Source organism: Eublepharis macularius, chromosome 3 (genome assembly GCF_028583425.1).
Source record: "Eublepharis macularius isolate TG4126 chromosome 3, MPM_Emac_v1.0, whole genome shotgun sequence".
Lineage (NCBI taxonomy): Eukaryota > Metazoa > Chordata > Lepidosauria > Squamata > Eublepharidae > Eublepharis > Eublepharis macularius.
The window spans coordinates 168,039,262-168,053,347 of NC_072792.1; the positions used below are offsets into that span (position 1 = coordinate 168,039,262).

Here is a 14,086-nt window from a genome sequence, read left to right on the forward strand (position 1 = left end):
GGCACCTTTAAAGACCAGTGTTTGCAGTACAACACACTGATCACGTTTAAGCAGTTTGTTAGAGAAAATGTGGCATAAATTTTCTCCATAGTTTGCAGGGTAAGTGGTTTGTAGTGGATACTTAATTCTCTGTCTCTTAGGTATAACATCCAGTCTTTTGCATTTGGTGACAGCGTGTAAGACTTCTGGATCCAGAGCTGGGACATGGTTTTAAAACATCTGTTGTTTTTATAAAACGCTGCATAAGGTTTTCATTCAGTAGACAGAAGCATAATGCACCTATTTCATGGGCCTGGGACCTCACTTTTTTCATACCCTGCAAGTTCCTATCTGTCCAATACATTTTTATCACATACACAGCTTGCTACCATTTTAGCCTCAAACAACCATGTGAGGAACCTTAGGTTGAGAGTATATCTGGCCCAAAGTCCCCCTGCAAGCATTCACATCAGAGTGGTGACTCACACCCAGGTCACTGAGATCATAGAATGGAGTTGCAGTTTTAATGCTGGCAGGAGGGGGGAGGGGGGACTATCACACTGTTTATTGCATTAAACTTTTCTAGCATTATAAGCTACCTTGGGTCTCTGTGAGAAAGGCTAGATGAGAGACTAGTGACACTTTAACCATTAGGAGCAGCGTTAGCGCCGGCCCCAAGGGAACGCGCCTGCAGCTTGTGCGGGGAGGCGCGATTGCTTAGTTTTGCTATAAAAACTACTACAAAGAGCACTGAATAGATTTTAATACATTTTATTTGGCAGTATCAACATTCAGAGCACTTTAGTGTCAAGTTTTGACAATACCCAAGGGAAAAAAACCCTCAATACTGAACATGGTGGCTCAAGGTCTTTCAGCCCATAAAGAGGGAGCACAGAACCTGCTATCACATCTCTGAGTTTACATTGTTTTATTGGTATTGATTCTTGCTTTATAGGGTAGGATTCGGTAATAGAAGCTGTAATCCTGTGTATACAATTGGGCTTAAACATGCAAGGGAGAGCTATGAGGCTTTTCACAGAAGCTCTGCTCCTAGCTGTAAATGTCTTATTCATCACAGATCTGAGATTTCCACCAACTCCAACAAAACTTCAACACTTTCCCAAGCCCCTGCTAGTCCAGATAACACAAGAGGGTGTTGTTTGCAAGGCTTGTGTTGAATTTTCAATTCACCTGGAGAAGCTTTGAAGGGGTGAAAAAGTATGGAGGGAAATAGATGCAGAGGGAAAAGAACTCATTCGTTTCAAACCAATTTTGTTTTGATAACCAGGCTGCACTCTTGGCAGGAAAATCCCTCAGCAAAAATGTTAATACCTATTCCTGTTACTTTATTTTCTTGCTTCCTGCCATTCCAACTTGCAGTGCAAGCCTAACAGAATGGTAGCTGTTGAACTAGTTTTGCCTAAACTCAACACACGGACAAAACCAGACGACACTGGAATGTTGTGAATACAAAGCACGTTTTGGTCTGCAGAGCGGTGCTAACACCCTCTCATCTCTGAAAAATGTTGGAGCAGACAGTGGTCTCAGACAGACATGACAATAGGGAACAAGGATGTCGAATCCTTCTTTCTGGCCTCTTTCCTTTTTTTTCTCTTTGATCTCGTACAGTACTAGAATTCGGGGACAGACATTGGACAACAGATTCAGGACAGAAGTAAGGCAGTACTTCTTCACTTAAGAAGAGAGCCAGTTTGGTGTAGTGGTTAAGAGTGCGGGACTCTAATCTGGAGAACCAGGTTTGATTCCCCACTCCTCCACTTGAAGCCAGCTGGGTGACCTTGGGTCAGTCACAGCTTCTCAGAGCTCTCTCAGCCCCACCCATCTCTCAGTGATTATTGTTGTGGGGATAATGATGACATACTTTGTAAACTGCTCTGAGCGGGCATTAAGTTGTCCTGAAGGGTGGTATATAAATTGAATGTTGTTATATTATTGTTGTTATTAATTAGTAATCGAATTGCGGACATTCATTGCCATTGGGTGCCAAGATGGCCACCAGCATAGGAGGCTTTACAAAGGGATGAGACAGATGCGTGTAGGATAGGTCCATCAGGAGCTACCAGTCATGATAACTGAAGGGAACATCACTTCTTCATCAACGCAACAGCAGTATACATTACACAAAGACAATACGTACAAACAATTACTACTGTAGGTATAAAATACTGTGCTACCCTGGTGATTAAAGGGAACCCTCCACTCCCAGAGGCTGTAAACCTCTGAATCCCAGTGGTAGGAGGCAGTATCAGTGGACAGCCTCGGCCTCTGTGCCGTTCGTTGCATGGCAACAGGTCGGCCACTGTGTGAAACAGGATGCTGGACTAGATGGACGACCCGGTCTGATCGAGCAGGGCTCTTCTGTGAGATATTATTTTTATTGATTTATAGTCCGCCTTTCTCATGAGACACAAGGAGGATTACGTAGTGCAAGTGAAATACAATATAAGGTGAAGATACCCGCTGGCTTCGCTGTCTAGGCACGGAACAGGGCCAGACTCCTCGCCTGCCATTCTGACCGGCCTGCTGCTAAAAGGAGTTGCTGGAATGGCAAAGAGATGGAAGCTTAAACATGGATCCTTTAATCACTTGGCTTCTGATTTTTCTCTCATAAGATTCACTTCAGCTGTACTTTCCAATCAAAACAATCCATATAAAATGCCCTTTAAAAACCATATAAAAATAAGTGCTCTGTTTGCTGTGGTGCTTAGAGTTACGTGACTGATATTACAGTTGAAAGCATATAGGCAGCAACACTCTGTTTTCTCGCTTCTCTGTTAAAACGCTTTCCTGCTGACTTAATCTCGACCAACCATGTGCGTTTCCTGGGGTTTGTCAATTCTAAAGAGATACTCGGCAGGAGCAAAATATCCCAAATACTCGACAGTCTCTGGCGTGGTGTCTGTATGGTAGTGTCCTCCGTCGCCATGATGGCTGAAGCAGTGGGTATGCTCCAAACGTAGATCGAAGCCCTGGGAAATAAATTAAGCACTAAGTTGGAAGCGACTTGATGGCACATAACACACGCATACGAATTTAAAAGCAGATTTAGAGCCAGGATTTAGGGAGCTCTGCAGGAGAGACTTTATGCCAGCTCAAATTTCCTTCTCAAGTTTCTTTGCCTCTCAAACTCTCCCTAATAAAGCCATTAAGAATAAACAAGCAATTTGTGGCATATCTGTTGTGGCACTTTACCAGCTCAGAATTGCAGGAAGGGGATCCAGTGTATGTTCCCTCCCACAAAACTAACCTGGCAGGGAGAAGGGATTAGGCTGAGTTTATGGACTAGACTGCACTTCAAGGTTAGACTTTAGCCACTTTTCAAGGCTCCCTTTAAAAAAAAAAAAGCTCGCTACAAAGAAAAAACAAACATATCAGGGATAAAGTCCTGTTCCAACTTTTCAACTACCTGTGCTTTTTTGCAAGGATGTTTTAGGCTGAAGGGACCATTCAAAAATCTGATGTCCTACCTGTAGTTTGAAGTGGTACAGTCCTTCCTACCACTTTATTCAACAGCCATGTGCAAACCAGACTCCCCAAATTCTTATTTGTCAGGAGACAAATGTTCCTTCCTAGACTGATCCCAGAGCACTGTAGTTTCTACAAGACTTACTAGATCACATCCAAGATTGAAAGTATATTGTGAGTTTTCCCAAAATGGGAGTTGCCCATCCATCATAGTTTGGAGGATTTATTGATTAGAAATGGTCCAGCTAATCTTCAAATGTAAGGAAATAACTATGAAAAGGCAAGGAACAGGGAGGGGACGTGGCTCACTGGCAGAGCGCAGGGTTTCCATGTGAATGGTCCCAGGTTCAGCCTCGGCATCTCTATTTAAAGGGCCCTGAGTAACAGGTGTTGAAAAAGACCCTTCTTTAAGAATCTAGAAAACTGGGTGCCAGTTAGATTAGAAAATACTGAGCTAGATGGACCAGTGGTCCAGCCTGGGAAAAGGGCAGGTTCCTGAGTTTGTACAGAACCAAGCAAATATATCAGGAAATTCCTGTCTCCCCATTAACAAACTGACTTACCGGATCTCTGGAAACCAACACAGGTTGACAAATGAGTGGAGCCTTCATTTCAAAAAACTTGAGCCAGTTGTTCACATCCTCATCGGTGTTTAACGGACAGGCAGAAAATTCTGATGGCTATAAGGAAACATTACTGAATTTGCAAATGACTGGATCCAAAGTCACCTCTGGAAGACACCTCTCAGTGGCGCAGTCTGGTCTTAAATACAACCAACCACCTCTCTCCAATGTGTATGCATTTGGCTTAATGTATAGCCCAATCACAGTTGCATCAAATACCCTCAGCAACTTTGTGCTGAAGAACAGGTACCTGCCCTAAATATAATAGTACCCTAAGCACTCACTGTCCCCCACTAGATAGAAGTTGACCACAACTGCTTTACACTGATTCCCCCCTTTCCAAAAATTCAAATTAGGAGACTCCAGTTGGTGCAAAACACTGTGGTGTGAGCAGGAGCACGAACATCACTCCCATTCTGCAGTCACTCCACTGTCTACCTATCAGCTACTGTGCTCAGTTCAAGGTATTGGTTATTACATACAAAGTAAGTTCTTCATAGCTTTGGCCCAGCATACCTATGGGACCACTTCTCTGCCTATGTTCCTCCATGGCAGCTTTGCTCATCTGAACAGGGTCTCCTGCAGGTACCATGGGAAAAATCAACAGCAGCCTGTACACAGGCTCTCTCGGTGGTGGCCCCTACCCTGTGGAACAGCCTGCCTGAGGAGGTCAGAAGACCTCCCCACGCCCCCACTCTTCTAGTTTTCCACAAATGATGCAAAACCAAATTATTCAAAAAGGCTTTTCACTCAGATAGGAGGGAAGTATTGTAGGGAGGGGCTCTCCGATGCTTTGCTAATGAGTTAAGAACCATACACTTTACCACTACGTTGCTTTATGTACTACCTGTTGTCTTAAATACTTGCTCCTCTGAGCTACTGGTGCTTTATGTGGTCTAAAGTCAGCCCTAGAATTGCTTATGTTTTATTTCAGCATTTCTTCAACTCTGGATTGGATTCTTACTAATGCTATGTCTTTGTAAAATTGTGTCTATTTACGCTATGGCATTGTTTATGGAAATGTCCTTGAAACTGACTGCACTAATCTCGCACTGTGTAGTTTGCCTTGAGTCTCAGTGAGAAAGGCTGACTATAAATGACATAATAATAAATAAATAAAATTAGACACAGGACACAAAACCGGAGATTCTACATATTTTTCTGTTCAGAATTGCAGACTTTGTCGATAGCACCTCATGAACACCTGCGCTCCCAAGGGGCCAACGTTCTTGATCAAGACTGAGCACACCACATGAATCACCTGAAGAACATGACACGACTTACCATAACGTGAATTTTCGCTTTCCCCTTCTGAATCACAAAAGTACCTCCCATCCCCACTGGCTTGTCTCCGTAATGTTTTTCTAAGGCTTTCCTGATGCAGGATATGAAGTTCTGTTCCCCAGTTCTTCTATTTGCTTTTACTTCAATGACCTTACAAAAAAATAATGATGCACATTTAGGTAATGGAATGAAGATGTTACCAAAATTACACTGTACAGATCATGTTAAAAAACAAAGTGCTGTTCGTATTATACAATAAAAGTGGACAGGTATCATGGATATAGCGAGAACTATAGAACAGTTGCTAGATATGACTAAGAAAGTCATTCGAGATGCCTTTGCACGCGGAAACAGGGCTAGCCTGGCCCTATAACTAGACATGCCACAAAGGGAGTCTAGAGGCCTCAAATAGGACAACCCTGGAGGGCATGAAAGGGTAGAGTAATACAGCTGTATGACCTCATGCAGATTGGAAGAGCTGCCTAACTTCTATAACTATATACAATGTATTAAGGTCCAGGTGCAGAAATAGTTTGAGAATGGCAGGAATGTCTAACTTCATAAAAGCTGGTGATATTACTCAAAGATAGATGTAGCTCAAAAGATAACCGTATGTATGAGAAACTTGTAATCACTAATTTTACATAGCCTTTGATAAGAAGTAGCAAGAATGAATTATTTTTATATTATTTTAAGAAGATGTTTTAAATATGGATAACCTTGTGTGGTGTTTGAAGTTGTAAGATAATAAATTAGCCAAGATGGCCAGCTGCTTTGAAGCGGGACAGATGGATAATGTCTGTTTTCTTGTAAGAGTGCTTTATGCTTTTTGCATGTGCTCCTTAAGCTAATAAGCTAACAGGCCTAACTTTTATTTAAGCCCAATCTGGAATTCATGACTTGGGTGTAGGTACACCCCAGAATGAACCCCCAGAGATTGGAAAGCCAAGGATTTGGGGCAGAGGTTTCAGTCTTACAAACAAAAGGGAACTCGTCCCACTTGCCTGATTGCTGAAGTGGCAGAGATCAGCACTCAGAATTAGGAAGAAGGGAGGTGGCCTTTCTGACAATAGGGCCAGTCCTTTCTTATGTATACGTGTTCCTCTCCCCTCAGTGACAGGCCTGATAAAGACCCACCTAAGAGGAGGAGCTATAATTCAACCTTTAACCAACTCAAGCAGACTGAATTTGATGCAGCACCTTGGAGAGAATCACTTTGCTAGGCAGTGGTCTAGGTTGCACTGCAGGCCATGCTGTGGCTCTCAGCAATGGCTGACTCCAGGGTGGCACTGTGAAGCCACAATGCGCTCCCATTCAGTGGACCAAGAGGAACACTCAGTCCTGGCCTGACACTCAGTCCCTGCCTGACAAAGGGCTTCAAAGATTGGATTTTCAGTGCCTAAATATGGTGTCTGCCCTAAAGGTTCTGTCAATGTTCCCACAGGACTGACTTCAACAGCCTGTGGAAGTGGTAAACACAGGAGTCCACACACCTTGCCAGGAAGGCCTTCACTAGCATACAGGTTAGCCAGCAGCCCAAAGTCACAGCCATGATGTTTGGTGCTGTACTTCTCCAGCAGGTACCCACTATCCTCGGGATTAATCTTGACCATGTAACTTCCATTGATAGCAGGGTTGTTCTCATTTTGGGCTTGAACAATAGGAATAAGCTGGAGACAGAGAAAAGGAATGAGGGTGAATAAGCCAATTCCCTTCAGGCAGCTACGCAGTGCAGTAAAAAAAAAAACAACCTCTCCACATCCTAACAACCATTATCTTATTTTCCCCCCACTGGGGACCCAAAGCAGCTTACAATGTTGCTTTCCCCATCTGCATTTTATCTTAAAAAACAACCCTGTGAGGCAGGTTAGGCCGAGAACGCATAACTGACTCAAGGTCACCCAGCAAGCTTCCATGGCAGAGTGTGGAGCTAAACCGGGATCTTCCAGAGCCTCATTCGACCATACAGCCACTTCGCCATGCTGGCAATTCACGTTGGTGTCAACATATCCCTTAACTGCAATTAAGACTGCTGTAGGAAATCTGCTTCAGAAATAAGGATGGGTTGCGGGATGAGGATAAACAATACTGCAGCCGCCTCTCAATCTTAACTGGAACAATTATGCCCACATTACTTCAGAGTTTGTCACAGCACACCTTCCTAAAATGAAATAAAGCAACTAGCCAAGTCTTTTACTGCAACTAAAGCCTAATTTTTGCACTTATTATTTCCTATATTATTATTGTTGTTATTATTTACAGTCCATCTTTCTCGCTAAGTAAAGGTACCACATGCACATTTTTTAAAACCAGTAATATTCAGGGGATAAATCTTTTAAATAACGCCTTGTGTGATAAGATCCAGTTACTGAAAAGGTTTCTGTTGGTGAACACTAGACCTTGTTACGTTGAGTCCATTCAAAACAAAAGCTTGCTGTGGGAATCTGACAGGAGAAAGTCTCTCTCTAGGATTTTTACCCTGTCAAAAATGAACATAAGAAATGGACTGAATTGGAGAGGTGGGATTAGGAATACTGAGTTTCCTGCAAGGCTGCGATCAGGATTTCCTCAGAAAGTAACCGCTGTTAGGCCTGGTTGCTGAGGGAGAGCCTGCCTCTCTACACGAGCAGTGACTGCAGTCTGCCCTTTCTCTCAGAATGGGAGCTTTGGGTCCCTCGTCTACAGATCGAGTCCACTCAATGTTTTAAGATCATCAGCTCTTTAGCACAATGTTGTACAGATATTATGAAGACTAACAGTGCAATCCTATGGAGAGTTTCTCCAGTCTAAGCCCACTGAAGTCAATGGCCTTAGACTGGAGAAACTCTCCATAGGATTGCACTATAAGAGTTCCCAGGGCCCTGATCTTGATGACTCAGGCTGGCCTGATCTCACCAGATCTTGTAAGCTAAACAGAGTTGGCCCTGGTTAGCACTTGGATGGGAGACCACCAAGAAAATCCAGGGTTACTACGCAGAAGAAGGCAATGGCAAATCACCCCTGAACATCTTTTGCCTGGATAACCCTTCGGGGTCACCATAAGTTGTCTGTGACTTGACGGCAACTTTCTGCCACCACCAAGGGTCACCTACCTCAGCGTTGCCGCCAACCGTTCTAGACGAAACAGCTCCAGCTCCCAGAAAAAATGCTCCGGGGAGCTGAATTTCTTTTGCCACAACATTCAGGTCATAAACCTAAATAGGAAAGATGCATTCAGTTAGCACTGGCATCATGCTCCTTTGTGGATTCCCACCCTGAGGTATGGACTCGGCATACAACATAGCAACCATAGGTAAAGTAAGCAGGTATGGATCCAGACAGGAGACAGGTGTATGTCTGGATGGGAGACTGCTGCCCTGGCATAACAGTTCATTAGATACAATTAGTCATTTGCTTTACCCTGAAATAAAGGGGAGCCCCCAAGGCAGCTCTCAAAGTGAAATCAGCAATAAAACAAATAATACGGAGTCAAATCAACAAACAGGTTATGCCTTTCATGCGTTACACTAGCCACCAGTTACCCAAAGCTTTTCCTAACAAGCATGGCCTGAAAGGCATTCCTAAAGTCCGGCTTCTGACCTCTGTTGGCAAGCCGTTCTTTTAGGCTGGCATTGACATTTAGAAGATCCAAGAGGGGCCAAGGCCACCCTAGCATGAAGAACAAAGGCAACAGAAAAAAAAATTCTAAACGTTTTCTCATTAACAAACTCTACTGCAACTTCTGCTTTGCTATTAACTAAATGTATGCACGCAACAAATGTTTATTACAAGCCTGGAAACAGACGTTGGACAAAGGATGGCTGGATGACAGTACGCAGGAGGAGAGACTCTTCAGAGGGATAAATAATAATTCAATCACCATTTACCTTATCTTTTTGTACTAGAGGCAAGAGATAGGGAACGCCTCCCACGTCGGCAATTCTTGTCTTGCCACAAATGCCTGTAGGACGACAACACTGGATTAATGAGTTTCTTCTTGAAGTTTCTGTCTCCTTCAACACACACGCACGCACACACACTATAAATAAATATATAAAAAAATTCTCTCTCTCTCTCTCACACACAAGATCAGTGTTGTCTCTTCTGATTGGCACCACCCAATCCTTTTAACGGGAGATTGAATCTGGCACTTTCTGTCTGCCAAGCAGATGCTCTTCCACTGAGCCATGGCTCTTCCAAAAAGTTATACCAAAAAAGAAATTCAGCAGCTTTCAAGTTTTCTACTCTCAGGGAATTCCTTCCACATCAGCCCTTCTGCCAAAGAACTCCTGTACATCTGTCTTGGAAGCCCAGAGTGTTGCAAAGGATTCTGGGGCATAGGATACCTACGGTCACACAGTTAGATTCCACGGCAGAGTGAGGATTTGAACCTGGGTCTCCCAGATTCTAGTCCAATCCTCTAACCACTATACCACAGTGGCATCGAAGTTGTTTAACTACTAGTAAGTGTCCATGTTTTTTTTAAATTGGAGACCACTGTAATTGCAAATTGACCCAGAAGTTGGGAAAAGAAAGAATTTTGGGGATTTAAAAAACAACACCTAAACTTAAATCATTGTGATTCTTTATTTAAATTTATTTTATTTATTTTTATATTTCAATTTATATACCGTCCATCCTCAGGGGCTCTGGGCAGTGAACAAGTTAAAATCAATAAAAACAAGAAAACAACAATACTAAAATCAACATACCAAACAATAATGAAATAAATGGTATGTTTGCAACACAGAATATGCACACAGTACAGTACCTTTCACAGGAAAGCAGAAGGGTTTTTGAGTCAGATCCGGACAGTCCACCACGGATACCTGAACATCTGCGTAGTTCTCTGTAAGTCCATTCTGCAAAACTAGAACAAAAAGGTTAATAAATTTTATTAAAAAAATAATACCTTACTTGGAATCAAGCCATTGTGAATCAGACCATATATTATACTGGTATGGCCTCAAGACATACAGGCCAGGAAAAAGGCCTCACCCCTTCAGTCAGGTGTAACAACCAGAGTTAAAATGAAGTGACCTTCCTCCTGTATCCAGATCTAGGAGTTGAGATAATCTCGATCGACTGATTCCTGCCATTTTTGTAAGCCATGGTTGGAGCCTACCTGAAGGGAGACTCCCCAAGGGCAGTCCGAGGCCACAAGAGAGAAACGATTCCGTGAAATCTGTAGTAGCCCTTCCTTTTGTCTTTTGGAATTTTAAATTAGGGCAGTGGGCGCTACTACAAAATTGCTGCAATGGGAAGTGGAACCAATCATAAAACAGTTACCATGGAGAGGGGTCAATGACGGAACGTTTGGAAGTTCCAAGCCAAGCTGCCTTTTGTGACAGAGGCAGCCATTTTGGAATGGGTGTTCTACTGTAGACCCAAAGGTCTATAAATAATCTAAATTAAAAAAGGTGTTTTCTGAAGTACCTGCTCCAATAAGGTGGAAGAGAGCCAGGACTGATGTTTTGTTTGGGGGTAGAAGCAAATGAGCACCAGGAAGCACATCAATGGGTACTAAAGTCACTCCATTATTTACCTATCAGTTACTGTGCTCAGTTCAAGGTATTGGTTATTACTTGCAAAGCTCTTCACGGCCTTGGCCTGGCATACCTACGGGACCGCCTCCCTCCCTATGTCCCTCCACAGCAGCATCGCTCATCTGAACAGGGTCTCTTGCAGGTGCCACCCTGCACGTAGGCGAAATCAACAGCAGCCCAGGGTGGTGGCCCCCACCCTGTGGAACAGGCTGCCTGAGGAGGTCAGGAGAGCCCCCACTCTCCTGCCTTTCCATAAACAATGCAAAACAGAATTATTCAAAAAGGCTTTTTACTAAGATAGGATGGCGGCATTTTAGGGAGGGGAGTCTCAGATGCTTTGCTAATGAGTTAGGCACCATACACTTCACCACTATGTTGCCTTACATATTATCTGTTGCTTTAGATATGTACTCCTATATACTACTTGTGCTTCATGTTGTCTAATGTCAGTCCTAGAATTATATTATAGCAATGCTACAATAAAATTGGTTAGTCTTAAAGGTGCTACTGGACTCTTTTTGATTTTGCTACTACAGACTAACACGGCTAACTCCTCTGGATCTAGAATTATATTCTGTTTCAGCAATTCTTCAACCCCGTATTGGATCCTAGCTAATGCCATGTCTTTGTAAACTTGTATCTATTACCCTATGACGTTGTTTATGGAAATGTCCTTGACACTGTATGGCAATGTCCTTGATACTGATTGTACTAATCTCACACTATGTAATACGCCTTGACTGTCAGTGAGAAAGGCGGACTATAAATGACATACATACATACATACATAAAGACAGACAGACAGAGCCCAGAGGTGGAGATTCCTAGTACAGAATAAGGCAACTCTAATAAAGGGATTGCTTTGCCTCTCAATCTTTCTTATAATATTAAATAGTCATTATTACTCACCCCCAGCAATTTCTTCCAAGCTTGGTATGTGCAAAGCAAACTTCTCAATTCTGGCCATTTTTACTTGATTCTGCAAACTGAACAGCAGAGTTACAAAGAGATCAGAGTACACCAAGGAACAGGTTACAGGTCTGTTAATGAACACACCAGTTTAGAGATTAAACAGAAAGGTACACAGGTTTTTACCATGGATTGGTTCAGAGTTCCCTTTAGGTACCAGAGGACTTTAAGGACATATGCACATCATCTCCTGTCCCTTTTGGATCCTTCAGAGAGATCCAATATCATGTAGTGGTAAAATTTTATCCGACAAGGATCTAGGATTAAATCCCTACCCTGAATGAAGCTCATTGGGTGAGCCTGGCCAGCTACCCTCTGTCAGCTTCACCTTCTTTTCAAGATTGTCGTGAGAATAAAAAATTGAAGGGAGAATCATATAATGCCACCTTTGCCCTTTCCATTGGGTACCAGTAATGTACTGAGCCCCAAATCTCATGTGTGAGTTAACCATTCAAAAACAGGCTCGAGTCCCCAAAAGCTTAACACTAGAATAAAAACAAACTTGTTCGTCTTTGGGGGTGGCGGCGGCAAAAGATGCCTGCTTATTTTTGTTGCAACAGACATGCCTTCGGCCAGGCTGCTCAACTACCTCGGGGTGACTAGTGCAAGGACTCTATATGCATTTAGGGATATAAGGCTGCAATACTAAAGACAATGACTTTGGTCGGAGCAAGCCCCATTCAGTACAGGGGATATACCTAAGCAAACAGGCAGAGGTTCCTGCTACCTAGTTGCAATCCTAAGCACAGTTTCTTAGGAACTTGGTTGCCAGTTTCTAAATCATGCAGCTTCCGTCTTTAAGGGCAGCTTGATTTGAAAAGCTTTATTCCTTGGGAGAAATCCCTTTCCCACCCCTTCACTCGTCTAAGGGTACTCCTTATGTTTGTCCTTCTAGTCATTCCCTCTTCAGGCTTTTCTGATCCATTTAAACGTTTGGGTAATTAGAAGGAAAAGATTACAGCCGTAACACCCGCCCCCCCCCCACAGGAAAAGGTTTGTAAATGATCTATTATCGGCAAAATAGTTTCAGCCACTAAACATCTGGAAATAATCCATTACCAAGACAGCATATTTCACAAGGGACTCCCCTTCCCCCATCATAGTTTATTATCAACACACTTTTCCCCCAGTCTCTTTATGATTCAGCCGCTTTAAAACTGCTTTTTTAAAAAACCCTATGTGAAGCTGATTATGAAATGCAACAACTTTGTATTTCCTATTTTCCAACTGCCTCATCCAAAAATTATGCCAGTAATGCTGCCCTCCAACACACACGTTAATCTGTAATAAGTACAACCATTGACTCTTCTGTATCAGTGTCTCCCAACCCGGGTTTCACAGAACCCTGGGGCTCTTCAGGAAATTGTGGAATTAAAAAATTGAAATACCATGAAAAGTTCCAAGTATCCTTCACAATACTGCAATAATTAAGGTTATGTAAGCATAAAAAGAGAGAGAGAGAACAATTTTTTACTAATAATTTTTTTTTACAAATTAGCAGTTACTTCATTGCACTGCCCTCAACCTTTTCTGGCCTGAAAACGTTTTGAAAAGTAGCGATTCCTCCGACTTGAAGAGTGAATTCCTCCACGGGGGAAAATAGGTGGGGAAACACAGGCTGCAATCCTAAAAACACGTTCCTGGGAGTAAACCCCATTGACTAAAATGAGACTTACTTCTAAGGATACATGGTCAGGATTGCAAAGACCGTGCTAGATGTCAGTACCAACCCGGAATCTCACAGTGAAAACACATTACTTCTTGAACCATACAGTTAATTGGCTTTAACTGGGTGATCCTATCCATTGAAGTCAGGGTAACTTTGTTTACGATTCTACTATAAGTTCACAAAGGGGAGTCTGCACGGGAGTACGCCCCGTTAGGATCTACTTCTGAGTAAACATGCATAGGATTGCATTGTAGGGCTGCAATTCTAAATACATTTGCTAAGCCCCTTTGAACTTAATGGGGCTCACTTAAGACTACGCATTGGATAGATCTGAAATAATATTAAGCTCTTACTACGAATGATAGTAATATTAATGAAAATTAAACAACTAATTTCAAAGAAATGGAAGTCCAAACCACTGACCTCTACAACAATCCCTCCTTTTGCAAGAACGGTTCCTGAGCTGCGCGCAAAACCCAACCCGTTCTCTTAAACGTTCCCTCCCCCAAGATTAAACACTCATTCCAGACCTGGAGAGCCGCCACCAATCA

The 14,086-nt window shown here is 42.8% G+C and overlaps 1 protein-coding gene across 1 annotated transcript; it reads right to left on the bottom strand.

Moving 5' to 3' along the window:
* Nucleotides 1–734: 734 nt before the first annotated feature.
* On the bottom strand, nt 735–14,035 carry C3H11orf54 (chromosome 3 C11orf54 homolog). Its single transcript, XM_054974875.1, has 9 exons — nt 13,959–14,035; nt 11,807–11,883; nt 10,123–10,221; nt 9,239–9,312; nt 8,465–8,566; nt 6,866–7,042; nt 5,373–5,522; nt 4,029–4,145; nt 735–2,969 (listed from the first exon to the last, which is right to left on the bottom strand). The coding sequence occupies exons 2-9, from the start codon at nt 11,862–11,864 to the stop codon at nt 2,796–2,798; spliced, it is 951 nt and encodes a 316-aa protein (XP_054830850.1). The 5' UTR covers nt 11,865–11,883; nt 13,959–14,035; the 3' UTR covers nt 735–2,795.
* Between the last annotated feature and the right edge of the window lie 51 nt (nt 14,036–14,086).